A 26,303-nucleotide genomic window follows, 5' to 3' on the forward strand; every position below is an offset into this window, starting at 1 on the left:
TGTACTGGGAGTGCGTCTTGTTGAAGGAAAGGACTTGCCACCTTCTTCTGCCTTTGGATCCTGTTGTCTTAAGGAAAGACTTTCTGCAGGGTGGTGACGATGATTATGCCTAGGCATGGCTTACCTTAAAAAGCATTTTATCAGGAAGTATTACATATGGAACTGTTGATAACTATTAAAGGATTCTGTTTTAGTATGCTTAGTTACAGGTAGTTAAAGGGACTGCTGGTTTACAAAGGGTTTGCTTCAATTTTCTCATATTTCTTTTTTTATAAAATATAGTGATGATAGAACAAGTGTGTGTGAACAGGGTAGACGGTACTAACCCAATCCCCACTAACTAATGGTGGGGTAGTTACACCTCACTAAAGATTCAGTGGCTAGTCTTCTAGCTTTGCCGAAAGCATATTTCCTAATAAGAAGCAAAAGGGTTTGTATTCTGTGTTGGAACAAAGATATGCTTAAAGTTTAGAGCAAATATATGGACACTTCATCATGAAAATGTCTGTATATTTCCTATATTCTGTACCCTTGGATTTTTCAATTTCATTATGCTTCTTCACATCTATCACCATATGCATGGGTACAAGTATTGTTTGCGTAACATTATGTACCATTGTTCTCAAGATATTAAAGGAAATAGGATTTTGGATAAAAACTGAACTACACATGTACAGACATACATATTGACACAAGAAAATGTTTCACATGTTTATTTGAATCTATGACCATGAAAAAAGTGGGGTATTCACATTTTGTTCAATGTTACTGAGCATAGTTTACAAGATATTGGGAAAAATAAGATTTTCAATATCAAAGGGCCTCATTTTGTATACATATACAGAAGTATCCATATGAAATAGCATTTAATGTGTTTCTTGTGATCTTTGATCATGAAAACTTAAATGGTCATTTCCGAGAGGGTGTGATGCACAGTTATCCAGATATCTAATAAATAAAATTTTTGGGCAATGGCAGCACTAATTTGCATATGGGCAAAACTATTCAATGTTGTCCAGAGGACAAATCAGCTAGGACCCCCATATGATTGTGATTCCGAGAAAAAAAAAATGTACTTATGAGAAATCCTAGGTTAACCCAAAAGGCAAATGGACTACCATCTGAAACATTCAGGAAGAAATCAGCATTCTTGATGCTTGACCACTCGTATACTTTAGGAGAGCTTGCAGACATATAAGAAACAATTATAAGAAGTTTGAAGCTCAGCGGACACACCCTCTATATTATCCTAGTCTTCCAGCTTTGCTGAAAATATATTTCCTAATAGAAAACCTTACAATATGTCCTTAACCGGGGGGGGGGGGGGGGTGTTTAAGGACACACGGTGAGGATAGGTGGGAGGTTATAATAGGTTAGGCCATAACTCACATGGTTAAGGTTAGATCAGGGTTATTTTAGGTTAAGTCATACCTTACCTGCTTAAGGTTAGATGGGTTATTTTAGGTTGAACTATAACTTACTAGTTACAATGTAAAATTGGATTGAGCTTCCCTTTTTCTAAGGCGTTGCAGACCTGCGTCTGCCGTTCTACAAAAGCACCATTGCTTATTCCCTGAACAATCTCATGTGAAAAAGACAAAATTTTTCAATGCAATTTCTTATAGGATAGCTTTTAAAAACCAGTTTACCTTCATTCTTACTAACTACTGTCACTGTCCCTTGCCTTTGCCATTCAGGAGTCGCTTTTAAAACTTAAAAATTAACAGATAATTAAAGTAAAAAACTTTATATTATTTATTGTGATAGAATATCATGTGGACTTCCTGACTGAGTATGCCTAAAGAGAAATTCATGCATTTAGAAATAAATGTTGTCGAGACTTTGTCTACTCTGGATTAAAATTGGTCAAGCAGAGGTTGATAGATAGATTTAATGTAGTACAATACTTATAATCATAAAAATAAGAAGTCAATGGTAAAAAGATAAAATAACTTCAAGATATATCAGACCATAATAAAGAACATTCTCCCCTAAAAGAAAAACGATAATAATTAAGATATCTTCTGTCCCAAGTACAAACTACATTCACCCGTCTGATAAAAACATTAATGGGGGGGGGGGGTTATTTCTCAAATTGCAGACATACACAAAATATTGAGTAAAGCAAAACCGATTTAAATTTAACGTTAGTTGAGTTTAAAGTTACGTGACACTATCAAACACGTCTGAAGAGTTGACAGTAACAGAAGTTTCTGTATGAGAAGCTGATTTTTCATATATAAAATTCAGTACTAAAACATATAAGTTTCACTCACCAATAACTTCTTGTGAACTATTTTTCTGGGATGGGAAGGAAATAACAATGTTGTTCGAAGAGACGTTTTCCACGTAGTTTTGTGGCATTTGAAGTTCCGCCGGGATTTCAGGTCTCACAGTGGAAAGATTACGATGATGTTTTTTCGTTTTATTGTGAACTCTCATATCAGTTAAATGAGCTCTTATCTTTTTCTTACAGTATTTACACCAGACATAACGCGTGTCCATTTTCAAAGGATGAATCCAATCCTTAATTTCCGGCACTGTCAGCCATCTCTCATTGAATTTCCTCGGATACCTGTAGCCACCAGTCGATTCCCGCTTAATTTTCTTCTTTGGTGATGAATTAGCCGATTCCTCATCACCCTCATCCTCACTAACTTCATAGTCGACATCGACATTTTCGACGGGAACCTCTTCAGGTTCAGGTGAGCTGTCTTTTTCAATTTTTATAGCAGCGGCAACACGCCGACGTTCGCTTCGTTTTGTACTCATCGTGGCTATATCACGCCAAGGCCGCCAGTTCTTGCTTTGTTTACCGCCAAAGACACTAAATGGAAGAAAGGAAAGCTTGCTTTCAGGGTTGCCAGGTTTTCCAAATGAGAAAAGGCCAATTGTCTGATCAACTGCAGCTTTAAAAGGCCAAAAATATAGCATTTAAGGCTAAACAATTTCAAAAAGGCCAAATTTAGATATCTAGCACGAAAAAAAGCCAAATTTGGAGTGTTATGGCACGAAAAAGGCCAACCTGGCAAACCTGCTGTGTTTACCGCCAAAGACAGTAAATGAAAGAAAAGAAAGCTGCTCTATAAAAATAGCTCCATATATCTTCGACTCTATACAAAATTATTAGAAATCTTGATATTTTAAAAAGAGTTTTGAGCAATTTAATTTTTTTTTGCCAAGCCAGAATCAAATCTCGTTGCAGGAATGTATGAGCACAACAATTTAAAGGTTCCACTAGTATAAAAAAAACTGGGCGCATTCTTTCTGAGATCAGCGACATCTATTAGCAACGCGTCTAACTAAAATTATTATTATTATTATTATTATTATTATTATTATCATCATCATCATTATTATTATTAGTATTATTATATTGTTGTTGTTGTTGTTATCATCAATTACTAGGCTACAACACGTTGCAAAAGCAGGATGCTATTAGCCCAAGGGGTAGGATATTTACAGTATGGTTCCAGCAGGGAAAATAACCCAGTGAAGAAAGGAAGCAAGGAAATAAACTACAAGAGAAGTAATGAACAATGAAAATAGAATAATTTAAGAATAGTAAAAATATTAGAATAAAATAGTGTGCTCGAGTGTACCCCAGTGTCTTTTACTCTGAGACAGTGGAAAGCCATGGTACAGAGACTATGGCACTAACCAAGATGAGAGGACAATGGTTTGATTTTGGAGTGTCCTTCTCCTAGAAGAGCTGCTTACAACAGCAGAAGAGTCTCCTCTACCTTTGCCAAGAGAAAAGTAGCAACTGAACAACTACAGAGGTATTTTATTCTATGAAATATAAAAAGAAATAAATATGTATTGATTATTATTCTTTAGTGGCAAATGTCATTCATATTGAGCGCTCTTTTTTTCCCTTCGAGTTCAGATGTAAACAAAACACCTAACTGATCGAAACTCACAGAAATTCAAGCGACTCTCTGGTCTTCCGTTTGCTATCTTTGAAGACCGACCAAAGGAAGACGTGCAAGTATACTGTTGGGCATGTGATTCAGTGTGGGTGTAATACTGTGTACCTACCGCTGGCAATCGAATTATATATAATGTTAGCAAGATATATGCCATATGAAACAACAAACAAATATTTGCAAATACGTTTATCTGCAAATTAAATATTTCATTGATATCAACAGTAGTGAGTCGATCGACCAGGCTTTTACATTGAATTCACTCAAAGCATTATGCGATATATTTTATTTACTTACTGTAACTCGTAGACACATGCATAGAATCCTTTTAAAGAAAATCACTAAAATGTTGAACTTTCCTAGGGAATTAGAATTATGGTGTGTTCACAGACCTTAATGTTAAGTACACTGTGCTTTCCGTTGAGATACTACCGCTAGAGAGTGTACCAACCGTGTGTCACACAATTGTACATAATTCCTTTTGTATATATTATGCTTGTATCTTCGCTCTTCCCTCGCACTAAAACGAACATGAAAATTCATGTCTGCTGTTTTCTTCTGTAACAATGTCATTTCCTCGAACATGTATTTTCCTGTTGCCTTGAGGTTTTGTATATAAAGGAGAGTGTTCTTTAATATAGTACTCAGTTGATTGCATCTTGCCTTTGAATTCACAACCCTCTCTGAGCTCGCCACAAGAGTTATGGGGTCCTTTGACTGGCCAGACAGTACTACATTGGATACTTCTTTCTGGTTACGGTTCACTTTCCCTTTGCCTACACATACACCGAATAGTCAGGCCTATTCTTTATAGATTCTCCTCTATCCTCATACACCTGACAACACTGAGCTTACCAAACAATTCTTCTTCACCCAAGGGGTTAACTACTGCACTGTAATTATTCAGTGGCATCTCTCCTCTTGGCAAGGGTAGAAGAGACTCTTTAGCTATGGTAAGCAGCTCTTCTAGGAGAGGGGAGACTCTAAAATCAAACCATTGTTCTCTAGTCTTGGGTAGTGACATAGCCTCTATACCAAGGTCTTCCACTGTCTTGGGTTAGAGTTCTCTTGCTTGAGGGTACACTCGGGCACATTATGCTATCTAATTTATCTTTCTCTTGTTTTGTAAAAAAAATTTTAGTTTATAAAGAAAAAAATTATTTTAATGTTACTGTTCTTAAAATATTTTTTTTCCTTGTTTCCTTTCCTCATTGTGCTATTTCCCTGTTGGAGCCCCTGGTCTTATAGCATCCTGCTTTTCCAACTATGGTTGTAGCTTAGCAATCAATAATAATAATAATACCACACAATTTCCCTGTTGAAATTTGCATAAATGGATATAGCTGAACTTGATAAGACATTGTTTTGAAAGATATGACGGTATGTGGGTGAATAGTTTCTTGTCTTATTCATATCATCTGTTGTCCATCTGTTCAGCTGGGCTCCATAAGGGACTAGAAAGGTTGAAAGACCCAGGCCTACATGGTTGAGGACTATGACGCGCGAATTTGGAGATGATGAATGGAGAAGTTTTGAATTAAAAGCTCAAGATAGAGACGACTATCGAAATCTAATCCGAGGCCCTTTACGTCAATAGGCGTGGGAGGAGAGGATGATGATGATGTTTTCCTAATACTGATATCAACAAGTGAAATGTGAGCAGTGTGAATACATAATATGCGAGCGATATATTCTTATTGTCCGTAGGTTAACCTTGTTGAATCCTACGCAATATTTTGAATGGAAAGTTTTTTTTTTCCTTTTTTGCCAGGATACATATTGTGAGTTTATATCGAACAAATACAGCTAATTATGCAATGTAATTTTATAAGAGATTCTGAACGTGAAAATGCCACTTTTTTATGGTTTTGAAACTATTACCTTATACATGCCTACATTTCTCAATCTTTTTTCTATGAATGCTCTTTTGTCGGTCCTCATTTGTTAGATAGGGTAGGATCCTTTGATTTGTTTATTGTGAAGTTTTGTGTTACAACTTTTATGGATAGGCATATCCCTATTTTTCTTTTCTATGAATGTCAACGTTTCATAATTCATAACGTTTTATTTACCTTTTCTTTTTTTAGTAGGTTGGCCAGGGCACCAGCCACCCGTTGAAATACAACCGCTAGAGAGTTATGAGGTCTTTTGACTGGCCAGATAGTACTACTGTACATTAGATCCTTCTCTCTGGTTACGGTTCACTTTCCCTTTGCCTACACATACACCGAATAGTCTGGCGTATTCTTTACAGATTCTCCTTTCCTCATACGCCTGACAACACTGAGATTACCTAACAATCCTTCTTCATCCAAGAGATTAACTTCTGCACTGTAATTGTTCAGTGGCTACTTTCTTCTTGGCAAGGGCAGAGGAGTCTTTAGCCATAGTGAGCAGCTCTTCTAGTTGAAGAACACTCCAAAGTCAAATCAGTGTTCTCTAGTCTTGGGTAGTGCCATAGCCTCTGTACCATGCTCTTCCACAGCCTTGGGTTAGAGTTCTCTTGCTTGAGGGTACACTTGGGTATGCTGTTCAATCTTATTTCTCTTCCTCTTGTTTTGTTAAGTTTTTATAGTTTATATAGGAAACATTTATTTTACTGTTGCTGTTCTTAAAATATTTTATTTTTTCATATTTTCTCTCCTCATTGGGCTATTTTCCCTGTTAGGGCCCCTGGGCTTATAGCATCCTGCTTTTCCAACTATGGTTGTCGATTAATAATAATAATAATAATAATAATAATAACAGTGTACTCGTGTGCTCTAAAGTCGATTTTCCAAAGCCTCATAACATATATAAACTACAGGCCAACGAACAGGAAACTGCTTAACAAGGGGCGATACTGTAGAAGGGAGGCAAAACACAAAAGAGGGAGGTTGATAATGTATAGGAACTTTCTGCAACATTTTCCTGGGGGCGCTCTCCAATTAAAACACATTCGTTGAGAAACGATCTAAAACAGATGGCAGTTCGTGTAAAATGTTCTTGGAATGAATGTACGTGGTCGCCCAATAACTATTCTTAAGTATCTAGTATCCACTGAGACCTTGTGTGCATTAGTGTTTCTAGAATCTAGAACACTTTAAGAGAGCCTTATGCTGGCACGAATTCTTGCTAAGTTGCTCACAGAACAGCCAGTAAAAACCTAAGGCTTTCAACCATCTTAGATTCTGAGGTAAGCCTATGTTGTTGTTGTTGTAGTTGTTGAACGGCTAGGCACAGGCTCTTGCAGTCATATAGCCCATATAAGGAAAGCCTAACCTACACCATTTTCTTATGTGTAGCCAACAGAAAATTCGTATTTTCCGTTTCTCTCTATTCTACCAGAAGAATAGGAGGATTGAATAATATTTCGGACAAATCTGAAATCTGCTGAAACCTTAGTTGTTTTTATCTTTGTATTAAAGATCACTTGTAAGTAAAGTGTTTAGACTTTGGAGCATAACAAAATGAATAATTAAACAATAGATGGCGCTGTTACACAATTCCATACGATCAGCTGATGTTTTCACATAGATACCCTACCATGTTTTCATATCTTTATATGCTGTGAGCGCATCATTCATCGACAGATTTCTGAAATCGTAAAATAATGTCATTTATTTAGATTTGACAAAACCATCTTTGGTTAAAACTCTGTAATGATCAACTGTTGCTATTGTCGGGAATTTCGAACTGATCTATCAAAATTCCCGCCATTTGACTCCACCTACGTGCGTCAAATTGGAGGGAGAGGAGAGAACTCGCGGGCGAATGAATGTGGTTCAAGACGAGAATGTTTTAGAACCAAAAGAGGAACCGCCTGGTAGGGGAGGCGCTGAGACTAAAGAAATCGACTACTTGTAATTTGAGATTAAGAAATATAATGTCATTTTATTGTAACATGATAAAACAAATCCAATCTAGAAATTTAGGTTCAGGAAAAAATGCGGGAAAAAGGTGACGTCGGTGGTTACAGAGGCCAGCTCTGCCTCTTTGATCCGGCGTCCCCAACCACAGTAAATCCTTAATTGTTCTCTCTCCCCCCCTAGTGTACCCAGGTCGGTTTCCATATAGGTTTTGTTAGAGTTGTGTAAAATTTGTATCTGTAAATATTTCATCGATCCTTGTGCCCGGGGATCAGAGTTGTTTTGTAAAATACGTAAAAAGGTCTCGGTAAGGCGTTTATTGAGGTAACTTACTAAATGTTTAACTACTTTTGCTTAATTTTGAGTCCGGTGCGGACATAGTTTTTTTTTTCAGTAACGCACATGTTCATTAAGTCAAGTGTTTCTTTGTATGTCGAGTAAAGGTTTATTTTTTGTATTTCTCTCGTATTAGATGATTATTTTCATAATAAATTTGTAAATATAGCTGTATTCTACTTATTTCCTGAATGGTTTTGAGAGGCTAGCCCTTAAGGCCTTGTGATCCGCCCAGTACATCGGGCAATTTAGGAAACCGGTGAAATTTCGCCACAGCTATAATTGTATTTTTCTTATCTGTAGTGAATGATGGAATGAAGGATTGACGATAAAAGTGGAAGAGAAAAATAGGGCAACTGAAGAATGGCTGCACAACCACACACAGATTGCTCAGACAGTATCTCCAGACGGAGTCTCTTAGACAATCAGTCATAGCTCCCAAACTATGGCTGCAGAGTAATAATGTAGAGAAGTATGAAAAATATAGTGAGAAAAATTTGGAAGTAAAACATAAGGTATCCGAGGCAAAGAGAGCAGCTGACTTGAGGTGGGGTCAGGGATTGGGTGGTTCATATGAAGAGAATAAGAAGTAGTTTTGGAAAGAAGTGAAGAGAGTAAGGAAGGGTGGATCGAGAAATAAAGACAGTGAGAGATGAAAATGGTTGCTGAAAGGAGAGGAGGCAAGAATAAGGTGGGCTGAATATTTTGAAAGATTGCTGAATGTTGAGGAGAATTGGGAGGCGGATATAATTGCTGTTGCAGGTTTGAGGTGCCAGTGATAGGAGATGAGAATGAGAGAGAGAGAGAGAGATTACAAGAGAGGAAGTGACGAGAGGACTAGATGGAATGAGAGCAGGAAAAAACACCTTGTATGGATGGTGAGAGGGCTGAAGTGTTAAAGATGGGGGGGGGGGGGGGTTATGACTGTACTTGGATGATTGGTAAAATTGTTTACTAATTGTCAATCGTACCAGTGGACTGGGTGTGTGTGTGTATTGTTCTGCTATATAAAGTTAAGGGAGATATGCATGCGTGTTGTAATTCAAGGGGCATTAGTTTGTTGAGTGTGTGGTTGGAAAAGTGTAATATTAAGTGCTAATCAATAGGATTAAGGATAAAACATGATACAATCTTCGAAGTACAGGGTGGTTTTAGAAGAGGCAAGGGAAGTGTGGATCAGATATTTACAATTAGGCAGATATGCGAGAAATATTTAGCAAAACGTAGGGATGTGTATGCTGCATTTATGGATCTGGAGAGGGCTTATGATAGAGATGATAGGGAAGCGATGTGGAATGTGATGAGGTTATATGGAATTGGTGGAAGATTGTTACAATAGGTGCTGAGTTTATACATAGGCAGTAAAGCATGTGTTAAGATAGGAAATTTAGGCAGTAAAGCATGTGTTAAGATAGGAAATTAAGTGAGTGAGTGGTTTCCTGTCAGAGTGGGTCTGAGACAGTGATGAGTGATATCACCATGGTTGTTCAATTTGTTTGTTGATGGAGTTGTTTGAGAAGTGAATGCTTGAGTGCTTGGTCGAGGATTGAAACTGATAGATGAGAATGATCATGAGTGGGAGGGGAATCAGTTGTTTGCAGATGATACTGTATTGGTTACATACTCATTGAAGCTGGGTCAATTAGTGGGAGTTTGGGAGGGTGTGTGAGGGCAGGAAGTTGATAGTTAATGTGGGTAATAGTAAGATTATGAGATGCACGAGAAGGGAGGGTGGTGCTAGGTTGAACACCATGTTGAATGGAGTTATTTGAGGAAGTAGATCAGTTTAAGTACTTGGGGTCTGTTGTTGCTACAAATGGTGGATAGGAAGCAGATGTGCATGAGAGAGTGAATGAAGGATGTAAAGTGTTAGGGGCAGTGAAGGGAGTGGTAAAGAATAAAGGGTTAAGGATAAATGTAAAGAGAGTTATGTATGAGAAAGTGATTGTACCAACTGTGATGCATGGATTGGAGTTGTGGGGAATGAAAGTGACGGAAAGACAGAAATTGTGTTTGAGAAGAATTGACAGAGTATGGCTGGTGTATCTCGATTAGATAGGGTTAGGAACGAAGCAGTGAGGGCGAGAAAAGGTGTAAGAAATGAATTAGCAACTAGAGTGGACATGAATGTGTTGAGGTGGTTTGGCCATGTAGAGAGAATGGAATATGGCTGTCTGCTGAAGAGGGTGATAAATGCAAGAGTTGATGAGACAAGTACAAGAGGGAGGCCAAGGATTGGGTGAATGGATGGAGTGAAGAAAGCTCTAGGTGATAGGAGGATAGATGGGAGAGAGGCAAAAGAGTATGCTAGAAATAGGAATGAATGGCAAGCAATTGTGACATAGTTCCGATAGGCCCTGCTGCTTCCTCAGGTTGCCTTGGTGACAACTGAGGTAGTGTCAGTAGGGGATTCAGAACATGAAGCTTCATAAGTGGTGGATAACGGTGGACTGGAAGCAGCAAAGAAAAAAAAGTCCCCCTTTGTTTCCTTTTTTTATCTTGGCTATCCCCAAAACAGGAGAACTACCTTGGTGTATATAAATAACAGTTTTCATACGTGAGTGCTGCTAATGTGGATATATTTAAGCTCGGAAATGTAGCCTCGCGATATAAAATTGTAAAAGTAATTGAATATTATAGTCAAATATATGAAAATTATTTTTATTATTATTATTAACATTAGTAAAGCTTCAAATCTAGTTAAAATGGGTTACATTGCAAGCTATTGACTTCTTATAAGGAAAGCATCACCTGGAATAAAGAGAGAGAGAGAGAGAGAGAGAGAGAGAGAGAGAGAGAGAGAGAGAGAGAGAGAGAGAGAAAAAATAAAGTTGAGCTTATTACTTAAAAAATATGACATCACGGGTTACTGGTTTTTTGGCATCAGACCCCGTGATCCACACAAATTGCGCCTGAAGGCCCCTCCCCTCTCTTATTTGCACCACAGTTGTAATTTGCTTTTATCAAGTCAGAAGAAATACGTGGTCAATTAAAGTTGTCAATACAAAAATATCACCATATTTATCAATTAATAATAATGTTTGCCAAGGTAACTGCCACCCGTTGAGATATTAAGTGCTAGAGAGTTATTGGATCATTTGACTGGTTACGGCAAGAGAACTCTAAACCAAAACAGTGGGAGACCGGGGTACAGAGGCTATGGCACTCCACTAGACTAGATTACAATGGTTTGATTTTGGAGTGTCCTTCTACATGAGCTGCTTACCATAGCTAAAGAATCTTTTCTTCACTTACCAAGAGGAAAGTAGCCACTGAATAATTATAGTGCAGTAGTTAACCCCTTGAGCAAAGAAGAATTGTTTGGCAATCTCAGTGTTTGATGCATGTATAGGCAAATGAAAAAAGGAGGCATAGCCATAGATGGATTCAATATAGTACTATCTGGCCAGACACAGGACTCAATAACTCTCTAGCAGTAGTATCTCAACGGTTGGCTGGTGCACTGGCCAACCTACTACCTTTAAACCATTTTAACCGCTTATAATATCGATATCAAAAGAGTTCTCATTTTTAACTCTAATTCGAAGTTTTCTATATATAAATAATAAATTTTAGAGATATTTTTTTGTTCCACTATTAATAAAAGTCGCATGCAGAAAAGGATACACACATTTCACTTTTATTCAAAAGGTAATTAAGATTCCTTCGTACAAATTTTTGGTCTTGTCAGAGCTACATACAACTCAAACCAGTTTGTATATCGTTCTTTAATTCCTCTACCTGGGAGTATATTACTCATGATTTGTGTTCAATTTTCAGTTGTGTTGAACGATAACCCGTATGCTTTGAATTTATTTCATCAATTGGGACGATACATTCTTCTCATGTTAATGAATATTGATATATGCTTTTCTTCTTCTATTAATGTGCTCTTTTTTCATTTTTCTTAGGGGATAAGCACAGTTACCTTCTTTTGATGGACTTTGCTTTGACGTTGGAGTAGACCGTAGTCCTGATCAGTTCCCCTGCCTGACATCGCTTTAGACCCCAGTAAAAAATTGTGAAACCAACGATGTGCAGTATTTGTATAAATCGTAAAGGCCGGTTTACACGGCCGAGCAGCTCGCCGAGCCCGGTTGTCGAACCTACTTGTAGAGCGGCTCGAAGAGCTTTCAGACAGTACATCAACCTCAGTGTGCCTCGTACTAAAACAACGTCAACATGTCTCTCGACCAGGACGATTTGATAGCCATTGCTTTAGCAGTGGCACTAAGAAGGAAAAAAAAAAGATCAAAGTGGACGAAGGATTGGCTACTAAAAAGAGAGAAATTTTCACACACCAACTTGCTTATTGCTTTAAAATTAGTTCTTTCAATATTTCATGCAGAGCCGCTATTCCTTTGTTTCTGGCTACTTTATTGGAATAGTCTTTTGATTTAACTTTCCCTAAAGCTGTATGAGCCCGATATGTATGTATGAAATCAAAGTACGACTTCCTTCTCATTCTTGCTTTCATTAATGGCAGCCATTATTCATTTCTTTGATGATGTTTCCTCTAGCAGGTTTGAATAACAACTGTGGTTCGATGCTCGACACCCGTTCACACGTTCACACCGCTCGTCAAACAATGTAGCTCTGCCCACAAAAGTCAAGATGAGCCTGACTTTCATCGAGCCGTTCGACGAGCGCGCTCGACAACCAAATAGCCCATTTACACGCTCGAACATCAATTCAAACACAGGGTTGTCGAGCCTGGAGCTGCTCGCCCGTGTAAACCTCGCTTAAGGATTTGCAAGTGTTAAGCGGGGTTTACACGGGCGAGCAGCTCGTCGAGCCTGGCTCGACAACCCTGTGTTTGAATTGATGTTCGAGCGTGTAAACGGGCTATGTTTACACGGGCGAGCAGCTCGTCCAGCCTGGCTCGACAACCCTGTGTTTGAATTGATGTTCGAGCGTGTAAACGGGCTATTTGGTTGTCGAGCGCGCTCGCCGAACGGCTCGATGAAAGTCAGGCTCATCTTGACTTTTGTGGGCTGAGCTACATTGTTTGACGAGCGGTGTGAATGTGTGAACGGGTGTCGAGCATCGAACCTCAGTTGTTATTCAAACCTGCTAGAGGAAACATCATCAAAGAAATGAATAATGGCTGCCATTAATGAAAGCAAGAATGAGAAGGAAGTCGTACTTTGATTTCATACATACATATCGGGCTCATCCAGCTTTATGGAAAGTTAAATCAAAAGACTATTCCAATAAAGTAGCCAGAAACAAAGGAATAGCAGCTCTGCATGAAATATTGAAAGAACTAATTTTAAAGCCTTAATTTTAAAGCAATAAGCAAGTTGGTGTGTGAAAATTTCTCTCTTTTTAGTAGCCAATCCTTCGTCCACTTTTATCTTTTTTTTTCCTTCTTAGTGCCACTGCTAAAGCAATGGCTACAAATCGTCCTGGTCGAGAGACATGTTGACGTTGTTTTGCCATGAGGCACACTGAGGCTCGATGTACTGTCTGAAAGCTCTTCAAGCCGTTCTACAAGTAGGTTCGACAACCGGGCTCGGCGAGCTGCTCGGCCGTGTAAACCCGCCTTTAGCCAACAACTGAAAGTTTTCTCCTTAACTTCGATGAATAATATTTGTTATTCAGAGAAGTCTGCATGAGAACAAAGATAGTCACAAATGCATAAATGGAATGGATGACAGTTAAACAACTAAAACTAAATGAAAATAAAATGAATTTAGGGTGATAGGTACGAAAAACCACTTATGAAACTTGGGTGACATCCAAATAAATATTGGTAGCAACTCGGTCCCGATAACTGATAAAGTTCGTGACCTATGGGTATCATTTGACTGTAAATTGTCTCTGTCCATAAATAAATAATGTGGTAAGCAATGCTGAATATCCTCTTAGAAACATTGCTTTTGTAAAGAGGTATCTGGATGAATATTCTGTAACAGAAACTTGTGATTAACTTTTGTTATTACCAGGATTGACTACAGTAACTTCATTTACTACAATTTACCCAAAGTTTAACTAAGGAAATTGCAAAACATAGTAAACAGAGGAGCAAGACTTATAAAAGGTCTCCCACCCCGAAAAGAGATCACTCCTCCACTAATTGATTTACACTGGTTGTTTATGAAAGATAGATCAGTTTAAGATAAGTGCAATATCTCATCAAGTCATCATAACTGCACGTCCAAAATATCTAAGAGATTTTGCATTACACCATGCAGCCAACGAATCATATAGACACGAGAATTCTTACAGATGGTTTCAAGTTATTGGAGCCAAGATGTATGGCTACTATAGATTATAGGGCTTTCAAACATGTAGCAAACTCCCACTAGACAACCAAAAGACTGAAGATATTAAGACTTTCAAGAAGAAACTGGAGACTTTCTTGTTTTCTAAGTGCTTTGATAATGTGGATTTGACAATTAACACGAAATACAGTGTATGATACTCTAACTACCTAAGAATGAATAGGACAAACAGATCTTGTAAAACCCGCAGGGCACATGACTCCTCTGTGTGATAGGACCAGGAAAACAGCCCTTAAGTAAAGTAAGTTCTGATGTGATGAAGAAATAATCTACAATTCACTAGTTGGTCCTGGGTTGATGGAAAATTGTAGCCCATCTCCTATGTTAAAAAACACCAACTACTATTTTGGAATGATTCTCCTCTCAATATACAAAAAAAAAACTATGCAAAGTGAATGGAGTTCGCCATGCAGATTTCTTCGCCACATTTGCGAACAAGAAGTTTCTCATGCAATGATTGCTACTACTACATTCCAGACTGCTACAAGGCAGTCTGGAAGATTACTTATCATTGAGTAAACTGGAGGCACTGATTATCAAGCTTCTCTTATGTTGCAGACAAAGGGCACCCCTTTTCATACACCAAAGTTCAAAGGTCATATCAACAGTAGTGCATGGGCCTTCTAGTGTTCATAACACATCTCTCCTAATGATCTTCACTAAGGCTGGCTTCTTCATCAGTCACACTGAAGTAGGTCTCACCAAAAATTTGGAACCACTCTCGTCTTCTGGTTTCAAGGTTATCTAAATTTCATTACATCAAGGATGACTTTCGTAGGCAGCTGCACAGTATATAACTAGGTAAGACAAGAAATTGATTTCTGACATGTGGAGGATGTGAATATGTATTACAAACTCAGGGCGATACTTGAGATATTTTGCATCTAACATCTAGCAAAATCTATTCTAAACATAGCATATTATAGACTGTTAACAAGAATATTAAAAGAAACATTTACCACTTCTAGAATGGATTTATGAATATGGGCCATAAGACCCAAAATTGGGGCTTGGAGGCCATTCAGCACCAATGTGCACCTAGAAAAATATTGCTGTTGCAGAGGTTGGACAGCAAGAAGGACGACAGGAAGTTAGAACGGAGGTCTACTAGATGTTTAAAATGTGACTGCAGGTAATGCATGAAGGAACTCTGCAAAAACCCTTAAGTGTACTATGTGAGATGCACAGATGGAAATACCCACCTACGGGGATCATAATAAAGTTTTAAACTTTCACATTCCTTTTAGAGTTTACAATAAATATAATTTTGTTCTCAGTGAAACATTCTTGTTCACCTCAAGCCAACCATCTACTGAAATTGAGCCATGATTTGATTAGATTCACGAATTTTAGCAATAATCCCATGCGATGGGCCCTTTGAGGTCATTCAGCGCCCATGTGTAACTAGCAAAAAACTCTGCAGTTCCAATAGGAAATTATAGTCAAGAAGTTTGACACCAAGATGAAAGGAATAAAGTTACAATGAAGATATAGTAGACCATGACAATGCAACAATAATCTGATTAAAGGCAAAATATTCTTCTTGTCCCCTTCACCATTATCATAAATTCTTAAGTTTGTCTTTACCCAAATAAGGATTAGACGTCTATTTCCCATCGTTTGCATTCTGGCACTTTCAAATTTTCTACTTCCATTAACTTATATCTCAATTTCCTTTCTCTTCTCTGAACCAAATTACATCTCCATCTTTGTGATCTTGATCCATTTTCCAGCGTCTGAACACCAAGGCTCGATACCCTTTGGATACCTACTCACTTGCCGTCATGATTTTCCAAACATATCCTTGCCACGAACCTTAGTATTTTGTACTTACATTTCCTTGAGTAATGCAAAAACATTCCTTCATAATGGCCATATCTCGGCTGAATTGATAACCAAAGGTCTTAAAATAAATCATAACTAGTAATCCAGCAAAATTTCCACTTGAAATTCTAATGGGATTCAATAAACCTTTTTTTTTTTTCCAATTGAAGGTTGAAACAAGAAGGTTCACTGAAATACTGAACATCTGTGAAACCATGTAACTAAATTCTTGATTTTGCTTGCAATGATTCTCATATTCTCTCTTCCCTTGTGTACTTTGCCATCCTTCAAACACTTGCAAGACTTCTGCTCTTAATACCAGATCGTATTATAGCATGGGTTCCAATTGCTTTGGAATATCCTTAATTATGTGATCCTTTTTTCCGATTTCATTGGTTGCCAGTCTCCACGTATCAAATCTCTCATGCTACAATCACATCGAAGCGGAATACTACGGATTATCCAGGATTATCAAGGACCCACCAGGATCGTCCAGGACTAGGTTTCTACCTCGAACCATCCTGGTTCGCCCCATATGTACATCCAAGAGCATCAGGGACCTTCCCAGAATGCCAAGGACTGTCAAGGTGCTACTACGGATTTTTCCCTAGATCAGGTCCAGGAATGTCCTGGACAATTCGGGAGGTCGGTGTGACTGTAGCATAACTTTGTCTACCTTTTGATCTTTCTGCCCCTCACAATCAACTCCATGAACAGCTTTATGCATTGTTAGCCATGCATTGTTTGCCGTAACACTTTCCATCCTTTGATATCTGTCTTTCTTCTCGTTAGATGTCCAAACTCTTGTACTCTATGCTATTATTTTTTCTGTACGTCCCATTTAACATTGTACTCCGTACCCGAAATCCTTGGCTCCGGCAAATCTCCAAAAGTCAAAAAGAACTCTTCATGTGTTCCATCACGAAATTTGAGGTTTTCTGTTACAGCCATACTCTTTAATCATGGAAAAGATATTCAAATTTTGTATATAAAAATTACTTTAATATGAGTTTGACTGTGGCTTATTGCCATAATACATATAGTATCACTGCAGAAGCTACAATATCATGGCTATGTATGTCAACATACACAATATTAGTAAAATATTTTCTTATATACGAAATTGATACAACATTAACCCAAAACTTTATTCAGTTGAATACACTGTACAGAAATCAATTCAAATTATGCAACAACTGATCTGGTTATTCAGTCTCTTTTGATAAGGATTTATGACATTCTATTCAGATATAATTGTTAAAACAACTCTGACTACAATCAATTTACAGTTATGTCAATACCATGCTCTTCTGTAGTTCAGTGAATGGATCTCGTGTAATTATTTCAGAGTTCATATCTCGGAGCGTTCATCTCAGAGATAAAGAGTGACATAACTACAGTACATCACACTTTGTGATTACCACACTGTTCATTATGATATGATTTAAATATTGTGGAAGAAAATGCTTCAACAAGTATGACTTGAATGAAGTAAATTATTCGAAATAAGAATGAGATCATCTGTGGTGATAAAATGCTTCAACAAAACAAGCCTACACTTCAACAGTACGCTTCAGTATTTAAGAACTGCAAAGTGGTCAGGTTGTGTAGAAGATTTCCATAGCAAAACCTCATCCGGTGGGTCAAGTTTTGCTAAAATGAGGTCTCAGAAGAACAGCTTCAGTAAGTGCCGATCATAAAACTAGAGCAACTAAAAATACAAGAAGCAAGTAAATTATGCTCGAAAGGTTCGTGATTGCAATGACAGCTACAAAGATCCAATGCAGGTGTAGAGTAAGTGTACCTTTAACAAACAATGGCGGACATATGAAAATTTTTTAATTCTCCAGCATAATCTACCTGCTTTATGTGTATATTTTAAATCAATCTGCTTTACACGTATATTTTAAATCAATCTGCTGTACGCATATATTTAAAATCAATCTTCTGTGCGCGTATATTTTAAATCAATCTGCTTTACGTGTATATTTTAGATTAATCTGCTTTCCGTGCATATTTCAAGTTAATCTGCTTTACGCGTATATTTCAAATTAATCTGCTTTACGTGTATATTTTAAATTAATCTGCTTTAAGTGTATATTTTAAATTAATTTGCTATACGCGTTTATTTCAAATCAATCTGCTTTACAAGCATATTTTAAATTAATTTGCTTTACATGTATATTTTAAATCAATCTGCATCACATGTATATTTTAAATTGATTTGTTTTACGTGAATCTTTTAAATCTTTACATGTATATTCTAAATTAATCTGCTTTACATGTACATCTTAAATTAAAAGCCTCCTATTAACACAATTAACAATTATCAGCTCATGTCAACATAAGAGAATTCCAACGCTCCATGATAAAGTTGGATATTAATTAGATTAATTTAATAAATCTTAAGAGAATGTCTTAAAGCAATTGTTAAGCACTAGAATTAAATAACACGTTTATCAGTAGTATGAGCAAATTTAAAGCGAGTTTAAAACATTAGAATACAGTTAAGCATTTAACTGCAAGTCTACAGCGTGTGCTTCTTATAGCACAATTCTCCATTCTATTACCAGATTCAACTTTCAATTCAGTGCACGAGTTGGTTTCTGTACAGGTATTTGATATATAGTCTACTTCATGTCCCTATGAATATCTTTTGGGCCCTAATAAGTTATAAAAGGTTTATTTACATTACAAAATATATCACATGCAATGCTATTAAAAATCTAACGTACAGTCATTAAAATCATTAAGTAAAACCTCCTCATTCTATCCATTAACTTTAGAAGCTACAGATGCGAGTGTTTTTTGACTGCACAGTGTTGCCATTGGTAAACACGCTAATCCTCAGCAGGTACTTTTTCGTCCGCTGTGAAAATATCTGGCTCGATGCACACCACCTGATCAGAGTTTGGCGTGTAGCACATGAGGGCATCACTGTTTTGACTTTTGAAATCCTCCAGGTCCCTGGCACTGCAGAGTGGAGTTGATACCTGTTGATGGAAAAAGATCTAAAAGCCTGAAACTTGTCTGGAAAAGATGGCACACAAGTATATTAAGACTCGATGATTATATGGTAGACTGTGCAGTAATTCAGGCTTCACGTCAGGTAAAGAAGAATCAAAATTAACCGTTCCAAGAAAGGTTTTTACAGTATTTGATCTATGTAGTACATCACCTTTCAGATTTGCTATAGGTTTTACACATCAAAGGATACTGTGTCCATCACGTAATTACCTTCAATTTCTCTATGGGAAAATCATTTGATGGCAGACCAACAGGAATTTTGAGACATAGCAATGTGAATAAAAATTGCATAAACTAACTAGCTCTTAATATCTCAACAATAATTGATTGACTAATTTGATATGTCAAACTTCCGTCTAAGCTGCCACGTGATCAGCAGTGTCTCATTTCTTTCAGAAATAAGAAATACTACAGAGATATGGTATTACTTTCTACGAGTTATCGATTTTTTAATTTGAAATCAGCGGTCTAACTGTAATTCATAACACCAGGTTTTTGAAAAGCCAAGAGACTATCCTAGGACAGCTAGTCAGGGAGTTTGATCTTACATTTTACCATTGTGTTGGAACGTTTTATCAAAGTACTCTGCATCCAATTAATCACGATTCAAATCTCTCAGGTAAGTAGGTGAGAAAGTTGGAAGCACACATACAACCCCCAATACATTGACGTAAAGCTGCCACAGACTGAGGACAGTTCTTGAACTTAACTTTTTACTTTTAGGTAGGAAATGTTTAAGAGTCATACCATTAAATGATACTGATGAAAGTTTATGTGATAAGAACACATTTTAGTCCATTTTTGACTAAATATCATGCTACAGGAATGTGGACAAGTGAACAATGTTAAAATATCCTCTAAAAATTCCAATTTGAAAACTGACTTGTATGAAACTGGGAACTGCATTAGTTTGTGATATCATGAGATATTTTCTAACTGAACTAGAAGTACAACTGGTAATTACCTCTCTCGTCTTATTGAACTCTCGGAAATCCACAACGTAATTGTCAGAAGCCTTATCGAAAAATATGAGATTCTCGAACCGGTGTCCCCATAGAAAATCTGTGGGCTGATAAGAGCATCTGGCCTGCATTGTCGTACCAGTGGACTCTGTCGTCCCTTCCAGATAGACAACCAACTCAAACCTGAAATGGGAAAAAATAGAATAAGTCTGACTGGTGCATGAACACGCAACTACCAACTTCATTGGATGCATAACAAATTGCCATTTATCTTTGAGTCTGGTATAAGATCCAACGGGTTACAGTGTGACTGATACATGGACCTATGACTAGGAACCCGATGCAATTTATCTTAGGAGTCTGGTATAAGCTCCAACGGGTTACAGTGTGACTGATACCTGGACCTATGACTAGGAACCTGATGCAATTTATTTTAGGAGTCTGGTATAACCTCCAACGGGTTACAGTGTGAATGATACATGGACCTATGAACATGAACCTGATGCAATTTATCTTGAGAGTCTGGTATAAGCTCTAATGGGTTACAGTGTAACTGATACATGGACCTATGACTAGGAACCTGATGCAATTTATCTTAGGAGTCTGGTATAAGCTCCAACGGGTTACAGTGTGACTGATACCTGGACCTATGACAAGGAACCTGATGCAATTTATCTTAGGAGTCTGGTATAAGCTCCAACGGGTTACAGTGTGACTGATACATGGACCTATGACTAGCAACCTGATGCAATTTATCTTAGGAGTCTGGTATAAGCTCCAACGGGTTACAGTGTGACTGATACCTGGACCTATGACTAGCAACCTGATGCAATTTATCTTAGGAGTCTGGTATAAGCTCCAACGGGTTACAGAGTGACTGATACATGAACCTATGACTAGGAACCTGATGCAATTTATTTTAGGAGTCTGGTATAACCTCCAACGGGTTACAGTGTGAATGATACATGGACCTATGACTAGCAACCTGATGCAATTTATCTTAGGAGTCTGGTATAAGCTCTAATGGGTTACAGTGTGACTGATACATGGACCTATGACTAGCAACCTGATGCAATTTATCTTAGGAGTCTGGTATAAGCTCCAACGGGTTACAGTGTGACTGATACATGGACCTATGACTAGGAACCTGATGCAATTTATCTTGAGAGTCTGGTATAAGCCCCAACGGGTTACAGTGTGACTGATACATGGACCTATGACTAGGAACCTGATGCAATTTATTTTAGGAGTCTGGTATAAGCTCCAACGGGTTACAGTGTGACTGATACATGGACCTATGAACATGAACCTGATGCAATTTATCTTGAGAGTCTGGTATAAGCTCTAATGGGTTACAGTGTGACTGATACATGGACCTATGACTAGCAACCTGATGCAATATATCTTAGGAGTCTGGTATAACCTCCAACGGGTTACAGTGTGACTGATACATGGACCTATGAACATGAACCTGATGCAATTTATCTTGAGAGTCTGGTATAAGCTCTAATGGGTTACAGTGTGACTGATACATGGACCTATGACTAGCAACCTGATGCAATTTATCTTGAGAGTCTGGTATAAGCTCTAATGGGTTACAGTGTGACTGATACATGGACCTATGACTAGGAACCTGATGCAATTTATCTTAGGAGTCTGGTATAAGCCCCAACAGGTTACAGTGTGACAGATACATGGACCTATGACTAGGAACCTGATGCAGTTTATCTTAGGAGTCTAGTATAAGCTCCAACGGGTCACAGAGTGACTGATACATGGACCTATGACTAGGAACCTGATGCAATTTATCTTAGGAGTCTGGTATAAGCTCCAACGGGTTACAGTGTGACTGATACATGGACCTATGACTAGCAACCTGATGCAATTTATTTTAAGAGTCTGGTATAAGCCCCAACGGGTTACAGTGTGACTGATACATGGACCTATGACTAGGAACCTGATGTAATTTATTTTAGGAGTCTGGTATAAGCTTCAACGGGTTACAGTGTGACTGATACATGGACCTATAACCATGAACCTGATGCAATTTATCTTGATAGTCTGGTATAAGCTCTAATGGGTTACAGTGTGACTGATACATGGACCTATAACCATGAACCTGATGCAATTTATCTTGATAGTCTGGTATAAGCTCTAATGGGTTACAGTGTGACTGATACATGGACCAATGACTAGGAACCTGATGCAATTTATCTTAGGAGTCTGGTATAAGCTCCAACGGGTTACAGTGTGACTGATACATGGACCTATGACTAGCAACCTGATGCAATTTATCTTAGGAGTCTGGTATAAGCTCCAACGGGTTATAGTGTGACTGATACATGGACCTATGACTAGCAACCTGATGCAATTTATCTTAGGAGTCTGGTATAACCTCCAACGGGTTACAGTGTGACTGATACCTGGACCTATGACTAGGAACCTGATGCAATTTATCTTGAGAGTCTGGTATAAGCTCCAACGGGTTACAGTGTGACTGATACCTGGACCTATGACAAGGAACCTGATGCAATTTATTTTAGGAGTCTGGTATAAGCTCCAACGGGTTACAGTGTGACTGATACATGGACCTATGACTAGGAACCTGATGCAATTTATCTTAGGAGTCTGGTATAAGCTCCAACGGGTTACAGTGTGACTGATGCATGGACTTATGACTAGGAACCTGATGCAATTTATTTTAGGAGTCTGGCATAAGCCCCAACAGGTTACAGTGTGACTGATACATCGACCTATAACTAGGAGCCCGGTGCAATTTATCTTAGGAGTTTGGTATAAGCTCCAACAGGTTACAGCGTGACAGATACATGGACCTATGACTAGGAACCTGATGCAATTTATTTTAGGACTCTGGTATAAGCTCCAACGGGTTACGGTGTGACTTATACATGGTCCTATGACTAGGAACCTGATGTCGTTTATTTTGAGAGTCTGGTATAAGCTCCAAAGGGTTGCAAGGGTTGTTTAAATACTATATATATATATATATATATATATATATATATATATATATATATATATATATATATATATATATATATATACATACACAAATATATATACATATATACATGTGTGTGCATAGAAGAGAATTTCTTAAAGCGATGCACCTACTTTTCATTCATGAGATCTACTGCAGACATTTTGTAAAAGGGAGAATTTTCGTCTATGACATGAACGATGGTCATTGGCCAGATGAAGAACAGGTTATCCGACCCATCGTCACTGCCAACCTTGACGTCATACTGATGGTATGGAATGAGCTCTCCCTCTTGTGTGGTTCGCTTTCTAATCACCTGGAAAGATAACGATGGTTACCGTAAGTTAAGGATATAATAATAATTTAAGTGTAAACGAAGCGAAAAAATATAACCGTAAGTAAAGGTACAGAAGTAATCTCTTAAAGTGAAATAAAAAAATAATTATTTTCAATTTATTTCTTTACTTATACCTAATATATTTAATAAATCTAATAAATGTAACTATGACTCCACTGGATTTAGGGGTAAACTCTGACGAAAAATACAACAGTAAATAAATGAAATTACAGAAACAATTTCTTAGAAGATAAAAAAAGTGTTATTTTCAATTTAGTTTCCTTATTGATAAGACCTAATAAATTTAATAAATTTAATAAATCTAATAAATTTAATATATCTAATAAATTTAACTATACCTCCACTGGTTCACTAGTAATATTTTAGGCATGACCAATCAAATGAGACCCAAATTTTCATAATGCAATAAAATAATGGAAAAGGAAAATATATCATGAGCTGTAGTCAAATTATATCAGAAGAGATGAGGCAGGAGAACCATATCATTACTTTACTGACTTAATATTACAAAAACTTACAAATGTAAAGATACATAATTTAATATATAAATTGTATACAATAGTCTTGCACGACAGATTTGCTTTAGCAAAAATATGTCCACAAAAATATATAAACAAGCAAAGAATTCAGATTAATAACAGGAAGGAGTAAGAAAGAAGTAGAGAAGATGGATTGAATGTATCATAATAGACAACTAGTGAGAAGAGGATGAGTAGCAGAAAGATCACGTGGGGAGGAGGAAACTAGCCAGAGAAAACGATCACATGAGAAATAAGGGAAAAGAAGAACTTTTCGAAACTGGCAAGCTTTGAATCTACATGAAGAATTGAGGACAGGAACCACAGGGGAATTATGGCTGGAAGAATTGAGAAGAACCACAAGGGAATGATAGCTGGAAGAATTGAGGAGAAGAACCACAGGGGAATGATAGCTGGAAGAATGGAGGAGAAGAACCACAGGGGAATGATAGCTGGAAGAATGGAGGAGAAGAACCACAGGGGATTGACAGCTGGAAGAATGGAGGAGAAGAACCACAGGGGAATGATAGCTGGAAGAATGGAGGAGAAGAACCACAGGGGAATGACAGCTGGAAGAATGGAGGAGAAGAACCACAGGGGAATGATAGCTGGAAGAATGGAGGAGAAGAACCATAGGGGAATGACAGCTGGAAGAATGGAGGAGAAGAACCACAGGGGAATGACAGCTGGAAGAATGGAGGAGAAGAACCACAGGGGAATGACAGCTGGAAGAATGGTGGAGAAGAACCACAGGGGAATGATAGCTGGAAGAATGGAGGAGAAGAACCACAGGGGAATGATAGCTGGAAGAATGGAGGAGAAGAACCACAGGGGAATGATAGCTGGAAGAATGGAGGAGAAGAACCACAGGGGAATGATAGCTGGAAGAATGGAGGAGAAGAACCACAGGGGAATGACAGCTGGAAGAAAGGCGGAGAAGAACCACAGGGGAATGATAGCTGGAAGAATGGTGGAGAAGAACCACAGGGGAATGACAGCTGGAAGAATGGAGGAGAAGAACCACAGGGGAATGATAGCTGGAAGAATGGAGGAGAAAAACCACAGGGGAATGACAGCTGGAAGAATGGTGGAGAAGAACCACAGGGGAATGACAGCTGGAAGAATGGTGGAGAAGAACCACAGGGGAATGATAGCTGGATGAATGGAGGAGAAGAACCACAGGGGAATGACAGCTGGAAGAATGGAGGAGAAGAACCACAGGGGAATGATAGCTGGAAGAATGGAGGAGAAGAACCACAGGGGAATGACAGCTGGAAGAAAGGTGGAGAAGAACCACAGGGGAATGATAGCTGGAAGAATGGTGGAGAAGAACCACCGGGGAATGACAGCTGGAAGAATGGAGGAGAAGAACCACAGGGGAATGATAGCTGGAAGAATGGAGGAGAAGAGCCACAGGGGAATGACAGCTGGAAGAATGGAGGAGAAGAGCCACAGGGGAATGATAGCTGGAAGAATGGAGGAGAAGAACCACAGGGGAATGACAGCTGGAAGAATGGTGGAGAAGAACCACAGGGGAATGACAGCTGGAAGAATGGAGGAGAAGAACCACAGGGGAATGACAGCTGGAAGAATGGAGGAGAAGAACCACAGGGGAATGACAGCTGGAAGAATGGAGGAGAAGAACCACAGGGGAATGACAGCTGGAAGAATGGAGGAGAAGAACCACAGGGGAATGATAGCTGGAAGAATGGAGGAGAAGAACCACAGGGGAATGACAGCTGGAAGAATGGTGGAGAAGAACCACAGGGGAATGACAGCTGGAAGAATGGAGGAGAAGAACCACAGGGGAATGATAGCTGGAAGAATGGAGGAGAAGAACCACAGGGGAATGACAGCTGGAAGAATGGAGGAGAAGAGCCACAGGGGAATGATAGCTGGAAGAATGGAGGAGAAGAACCACAGGGGAATGACAGCTGGAAGAATGGAGGAGAAGAGCCACAGGGGAATGATAGCTGGAAGAATGGAGGAGAAGAGCCACAGGGGAATGATAGCTGGAAGAATGGAGGAGAACAACCACAGGGGAATGATAGCTGGAAGAATGGAGGAGAAGAACCACAGGGGAATGATAGCTGGAAGAATGGAGGAGAAGAACCACAGGGGAATGATAGCTGGAAGAATGGAGGAGAAGAACCACAGGGGAATGATAGCTGGAAGAATGGAGGAGAAGAGCCACAGGGGAATGATAGCTGGAA

The 26,303-nt window shown here is 38.4% G+C and overlaps 2 protein-coding genes across 4 annotated transcripts in view; both read right to left on the reverse strand.

Moving 5' to 3' along the window:
• The window catches only part of LOC137653515 (pyrroline-5-carboxylate reductase 3-like), a 56,541-nt gene extending 53,718 nt beyond the window's left edge, over positions 1-2,823 (reverse strand). Inside the window, exon 1 of the mRNA XM_068386972.1 lies at positions 2,277-2,823. Within this exon, the coding sequence (XP_068243073.1) occupies positions 2,277-2,772 (496 nt within the window). The 5' untranslated portion in view covers positions 2,773-2,823. The remainder of the gene's footprint in view (positions 1-2,276) is intronic.
• A 16,126-nt stretch (positions 2,824-18,949) lies between these two features.
• LOC137653517 (ATP-sensitive inward rectifier potassium channel 12-like) overlaps positions 18,950-26,303 on the reverse strand; it is a 153,281-nt gene continuing 145,927 nt past the window's right edge. For all 3 annotated transcript variants that reach the window (XM_068386974.1, XM_068386975.1, XM_068386976.1), the window contains exons 5-7: positions 23,349-23,530; positions 20,216-20,396; positions 18,950-19,217 (exon numbers count right to left, since the gene is read on the reverse strand). In XM_068386974.1, the coding sequence (XP_068243075.1) occupies positions 19,065-19,217; positions 20,216-20,396; positions 23,349-23,530 (516 nt within the window). In that variant the 3' untranslated portion in view covers positions 18,950-19,064. The remainder of the gene's footprint in view (positions 19,218-20,215; positions 20,397-23,348; positions 23,531-26,303) is intronic.

Source organism: Palaemon carinicauda, chromosome 14 (genome assembly GCF_036898095.1).
Source record: "Palaemon carinicauda isolate YSFRI2023 chromosome 14, ASM3689809v2, whole genome shotgun sequence".
Taxonomy (NCBI): domain Eukaryota; kingdom Metazoa; phylum Arthropoda; class Malacostraca; order Decapoda; family Palaemonidae; genus Palaemon; species Palaemon carinicauda.